Source organism: Elephantulus edwardii, unplaced genomic scaffold, assembly GCF_000299155.1.
Source record: "Elephantulus edwardii isolate Elephantulus edwardi_28Jun2011 unplaced genomic scaffold, EleEdw1.0 scaffold00431, whole genome shotgun sequence".
NCBI lineage: Eukaryota > Metazoa > Chordata > Mammalia > Macroscelidea > Macroscelididae > Elephantulus > Elephantulus edwardii.
Genome location: NW_006400181.1, coordinates 56,502 through 63,268, shown reverse-complemented (window position 1 = coordinate 63,268; position 6,767 = coordinate 56,502). Strand labels below are relative to the sequence as shown.

Sequence of the window (6,767 nt, the reverse complement as noted above, 5' to 3'; positions counted from 1 at the left end):
AATTATTTCAATTGACCTAGAACTGTTAAAGAAGTTAGATAGCTGATTCAAAATCCAGAATTAAAGATCATATAAAACATGTTATACTTTATTTACAGTTTCTTGTAAATTTGCATGGCTGCTTTTTATACGTATGTCTCTTATCAAACCAAAAAGCACAGATTCAGAACTATAGCATGTACTTCAGGGTCAGCAATACTAGACTTACATTCTCTGTCAAAAATTCTGTCAAGTTGATGTCAGCCCAGTCTAGAATAATCAGACTCAATCTCAAATGAAGTCTAGACCACAAAGTACTAATCACTTGACTTTGATTTTTAGCCAAGTAAAAATCTATTCATTTTTACATAACTGCATGTTCTACAGTAATCATGCATTATAGTGTTTGATGTCTGTACAGATTAATTTCCATTTAGTCATAAATATGCTGAGGTAATGTTGATACTCCATAACTTTCTTATGGCATTTTTCATTTCTGCATTCCTTAGTGTATAGATGAGTGGGTTGAGGAATGGTGTCCCAATTGTATAAAATACTGTCACCATTTTGTCCATGGGGAAAGTGACAGGTGGCCTTGTATATATGAATATGCATGGACCAAAAGAGATGACGACTACAATGATGTGGGAGGTGCATGTGGAAAGGGCTTTCTTCCTTCCTTCTGCACTGTGATTTCTCAATGAATGCAAGATAACTAAATAAGAGATTATCAGAAACAAGAAACTGATTGAGCAAAGGGCTCCGCTATTGGACACCAACATTAGGTTAATCACGTGAGTGTCCATACAAGCAAGTTTTAACAGGGGCTGCAAATCACAGCAATAATGATCAATCAGATTGGGACCACAGAAGGGTAGTTTTAAGGCAAGGGCAATCTGAGCTATAGAATGTATAAAAGAACCTATCCAGGCAAAAACAATTAAGGTGATGCAGACTTGTCGTCTCATGATGATTGGGTAACGCAAGGGTTTACAAATGGCTACATAGCGATCAACAGCCATGAAGATAAGGACAAAGATCTCCATGCAGCCAAAGAAGTGAAGTGCAAAGACCTGTGTCATGCATTCATTGTAGGATATGACTTTCTTTGCAGAGAGAGCATCCACCATTAATCTCGGGGCTATGGAAGTCGAAAAGCAGCCATCAGTTAAGGACAAATAAAATAGGAAAAAATACATGGGACTCCCAAGAGACCGACTGAACTTGATAGTCAAAATAATAAGCAAATTTCCCACTACTGTTCCAGTATAGAAAATGAAGAAGATTACGAACACCATTTTCTGCCTTGTTGGACTCTTTGTCAATCCTAACAGTATGAACTCAGTTACACTTTTATTTTGCTGCATTTTTTTTCAATAGTTGCCTGGGAAGCTGAGGTTAGAAATATTTGATCTAAAAGGAAAAAAGAAATAATTTTATAAGTAAAAGATTTAGAAATCAAATACCCAGGTCTAATCATAGAACTACTATTTACCAATTTACCAATGGGTAATCACTTTGTTTTATATATGCTGATTTTTCCTGAATAAAGTAATATTCATAATTTTCTATTTACTTCTTTGCGTATGGGCTGATAATAGGAAAATAATGAAAAAGTGATAGTTCTTTAAATATAATGAACATTAATGTTTCATTTTTTTGCACATTAATGTTTTAATTTGGCATGTGAAAATAATTTCCTGAATGAATTTGTTCAGTTTTAATAAAATACCTATTAATGTTGGCTAAAGTGTAAGACAAAAATACAGAAATAGATATGTAATTTAAAGTGCTTTAAAATTATTTCTGTATTAGATGATAAAATGTTATCATAACATTAGTTTAAAAGTTCTATTTTTCTCAAATTCACTATTTTGTTACTATATTTAAGCACAATTTCTTAAAAAAAACCAGTAAAATCTTGAATTTATACATAATGAAAAGGAGAGGGATATGCTCATAAATATTTTCAAATATTAGGTTACAGCTTTTCACCAAACATCTAGAAAGAGTTCTAAAGGATCCAAGTGAAAACATATATAATTATTTCAATAAAATGATACATTATATAATAATATATCTAATAATAATATATAAGATACATATGTTTTATATAATATATAATTTTATTTGATCACATATAATTATAATATATATACTACGTATATACTACATATCTAATAATAGATATCCTTTATGTTATTTCAATATAATTATTGTTATACATTCTTAATTGTACAGTATTTTTACTTCAAGTAAGTCAGGTAGACATTTTAGAAGGACACTCATATTTATGTGTATTCAATTTTGTATTTTTCTATCTGGCTAGGCTAAGACCTGATATTTTCTATTGTCTCCTATGCACATGAAAGCTTGGACAACAAATGTACTGAAGAATTGATGCATTTAAATTTAATTCTTTGTGTAGAATAATGAATGTGTTATGTGCTGTAAGAGAAACAATCCTGTCTTGAAACTCTTGCCAATATATTCCTTGAAAGTGAAGTTAAAATTCAGCTCACTTACTTTATTCATGCTATTAGCAGAGACTGATCCATGGTGAAAGACGTCATGCTTGGTAAAGAAGGTCAACTTGAAAAGGGGAACATCTTCAATGACAAAGTGGCTGCAAATATGGCATCGAACACAGCAATGAATGTTGATTTTTGTTGAAACAGGCAATATGTTGTCTGCTTTACATAGGGTTTCTGTGAGTCAGAACCAACTGATGACATCTAGCGGTAAGAACTTAGCTTAGAATGCAACAACTTACATTGTTGTTATTGTTATATGCCATAGAGTCGCCTGCAACTCATAACAACCCTACGTAAAACAGCCCTAAACTCTGATCTATCCTGTGCCAATTGCACTACCTCTGACACTCCCATCCCAATTACCCCAGCCACTGAAGCAATCCACCTCATAGAGGGCCTTCCTCTCCTGCGCTGTCCCTCCACCCTCCCAAGCATGATGTCCCTTTCCAAGGACAGGTTCCTCCTTACAAGTCCAAAGTATGTCAGATGGAGCCTCAGAATCCTTGCCTCCAAGGAGCCGCCCGGTTTAACCCTTTCCAGGATGAATCTGTTTGTTTTCCTAGCAGTCCGTGGTACCCTATAATCTCTTCTCCAGCACCAAAGCTCAAAGGCATCAATTCTCCTTCTATCCTCCTTAGTCATTGTCCAACTCTCTGATGCATAACAAGTGATTGCAAAGACCATGGCCTGTATCAGATGCACCTTAGTCTCCAGAGAGACATCATTGCTCTTCAGTACTTTGGAGAGGTTCCTAACAGCAGACTATGTACATTTTTATGTTTATTCCATAAATTACATAATGTTGCAGTTGTGTACCATTGAGGGGGACCAATCCATAGCTGACCATCCCGTGCGTTTTCAGAGGCAGTTAATCATTCTGGACATTACCCATCCTTCTCCCGTGGAGCAGCTGGTAGCCTGGAACCACATGCCTTCAGTATTGCAGCGCAGCTTCTTGCTACTAGGCCACCAGAGCTAAATTACATAATAGTCAAAAGTAAAATAAATACTACTTTTGTAAAATATGTTTAGAATTTATATAGCAGGCATCATTTTTTAGTGTTACCAATTAAAGTTTAAGCAAAGGTCTATAGAAATGAATAATGAATAGTAGAACCAGACATGATAGTACTTTTTAAAAATCTAAGACATTAAACATTTGGAAAAAAAGGTAGATTTTATCACACTAAAATTAAAATTCAAAAAAACATCCTTATCCCCTACCTTATTTGTAAAGTGGTTATTTTTGTAGGTGTATACATGTTTATTAACATATGTTGTTGTTATATGCTGTGGCATCAGCATTGACTCATAACTGACCCTCTAGTGGGTCTTCAGGGACTAGAAACCCTGTAGGAGGACACTGTTATCTTTCTCTTGTGGAGGCTCTAGGTGACTCGAACCATATAATTTTGGGTCAGCAGCAAAACTTCTTAGCACTATGAACCCCTAGCTCCTCTTATTAACACATTGTGTATTGATGTCCCTTCAACTGGAAACTGTCTCATAACTGACTCTCCAGTAGGTCTTGAGAGGCACTAAATTGAACAGGAGAAAATGGCCCATCATTCTCCCACCGAGCAGCCGGTGGATTTGAACTTCATACCTTTTGGTTGGTAGTGCAACTCCCTACCACTAGCCAACCAGAGCACCCTTTTTTACATGCAGTGCTGGCAAAAGCGTTGAAAGTAATCAATCTCATTCCTTTTGGGTTGGTGTTATTTATGTATAACTTCTTAGGGAAGATTTTCAATGTAATAATACATCTTCATCAATCTCTGATAGAATTTCCTGTACATAAATTTAGTCATACAAAGACAAAATTTGTGGCCCTTTCCATGGTAGAAGTAGATGAGACAAAAACTGTCATGAGAACTTCAGGGAATAAAATACATATGTTGTTGTGTGCTGTTGCATCAGAACTGACTCACAGCTGACCCTCCAGCAGGTTTTCAGTGGCAGTAAATTGTATGAAAGGATATTAAATTGCATGGCAGGAGACTTCTCATTCTTCTCCCTCAGAGTAGCTGGTATATTCAAACCATGTGCCTTTGAGATTGTAGTGAAGCTTCTTACCACGAGGCCACCAGAGTTCCTGGGAGTAGATATGTTGTGCCATTGAGTCAACTATGACCTATGGCAACTCTATGAATAATAGCTCAGAGCCTTCGCCTATCCTGAGCCAACCTTACCTGCTCTGACACATCTGATTCCATTGGCACAGAGTCTGTATTCTTATTAATACAAAGAAAGCAGTTATGTACCCAACAGCCTTTTAAATGTCATTTATAGTAAAATATTTGAGAACATGAACACATTCATAATGATAATATTTTCCCTAAAGTCAGAAAAATAGGCACCACATCTATACTCTTTTATATAAATGAATTGTGTTTATGAAGGTATCAAGAAAATCATAGTGTCTGTGATGTACAGGGAGAAAAATTGTATTCTAAGCATTAGCAATGGTGGTAAACGTACATTCAAACATATCTGTGTGTATTTTTCACAATGTCTTAAGCATGATTTGTATTAAAGGAAGATTTTAAATGTCTTGTCATAAGAGTGGTTCTGATTAACTTACTTGCACTGATTGATATACCGCTACACGGTGTCTAATGTTGACAAAGTGAGTAAGATACTGTAGGGAAACTGAGTTTCAGGAGTTTGAGTAAGTCAATGAGTCAGTAAAATTAGTGACATCATACACAATCATGCTGTCTTGTAACTTTAGTTTATCTACATTTTTTCCAATGTACTTATTTTTCAAACTCTTCAGCTTAGAAAAAGAAAAATAAAATTGCTAGCATTTCTAAGAATTAAGTCATATTTTGTATGTGTCTTTCTTTATATGTTATATATGTGTCAATGTCTGGAATATAGGGAGCTCTGGTTGCCAAGTGGGTAAGGAATTGTGCTGGTATCCCCATGAATCAATCCACTAACTAACTGCTCCTTGAAAGAAAGATGGGAAAATTCTGTCCCATGCAATTTTATGCCTTCAGAAAATCTCTTGAAGGCTCGGTCAGCTGCAAAATCAGCTCTAACGTGATGTTACTGTTTATCAACAAGTCTGAACTGACCCATAGCGGACCCTCCAGTATCTCTCAGGAGAAGAGTGTCCATCCTTCTCCTGCAGTGCACCTGATGGATTCAAACTGCATGCCTTTGAGACTGCAGTGCAGTTTTTTATCGCTGGGCTGCCAAAGCTCCCTATGTATAACTATATATGTATACACACCACACACACACACACATACCTATAGAGTTATATACAGGGAGCTTTGGCGGCATAGTGGTAAGAAGCTGCACTGCAATCCCAAATTCGTGGGGTTTGAGGCCACCAGCTGTTCTTCCAATGGAGAAGGATGGGCAATCTCTCATGCAATTAACTACTTCTGAAAATCCTACAGAGGGTCACCTAAGGGCCAGTTCTGGCTTGACGGTATGTAACTATAAATATATAGCTATGTGTGTATGTATTTGGAAGCAAGAGTGACATCCACTTCCTAAACAACACGTCTCTGGAAATTCTATGGACTTTGATAAATGTCGATAGTCATAGGAAGGCTTCAGGCTTTTTGTTCAGAGAGTCACTACGAGTTGTGCTCGAATTGATGGCAATCAACAGCAACAATATGTACATATATATGTAAATTTCTATGTGCCATTAATAAAATTGATTGTTTCATTACCATCAAATCAGAACCAACTAATAGATGATCCTTCAGTGGAGTTTCAGAGACTATAAATCACACAAAGGGAGACCACTTTTCAGCCAATCTCTCTTTTCTATCTTTGTATATATAATAAATTATATTTTATAAATAAATTATACTTTATATATAGTATATGAATATATATGTATCTCTACTGGTAGAATTTCCTGTAGACAGTGCTAGCTACCTCCTATCATAGTAGATAACCTGATATCATAGTAGATAACCTCTCAGGCAGCTAACCATAGGTTGATATTTCACAAACTTTATCAAGAAAGATAAATGAGTATTTCAATATTTAAAGCCTCACAAACTAGACGGAGGGATTGTAAGAGTTGAAACTCAGTCCTGGGCAATATATATAGTTGTTATTGTTGTTGATTGCCTTCGAGTCGAGCTCAACTCATAGACACCCTATGAACAAAAGGCTCAAAGCCCCTTTACAGCTATCGACATCTGTCAAAGTTCATAGCGTTTCTGGAGGCATATTATTTAGGAAGTGGATGACATTCATATATATATATATATATATATA

The 6,767-nt window shown here is 35.8% G+C and overlaps 1 protein-coding gene across 1 annotated transcript; it reads right to left on the bottom strand.

Annotated features, from left to right (window-relative positions):
- Positions 1 to 416: 416 nt before the first annotated feature.
- Positions 417 to 1,346, bottom strand: LOC102862554 (olfactory receptor 4C11-like). Its single transcript, XM_006902591.1, has one exon. It carries the CDS (start codon positions 1,344 to 1,346, stop codon positions 417 to 419), a length of 930 nt encoding a protein of 309 aa, XP_006902653.1.
- Positions 1,347 to 6,767: the final 5,421 nt, after the last annotated feature.

Bases quoted from the DNA above. Each gene is read 5' to 3' on its own strand.
- LOC102862554 (XM_006902591.1), bottom strand. From the start codon at position 1,346: ATGCAGCAAAATAAAAGTGTAACTGAGTTCATACTGTTAGGATTGACA.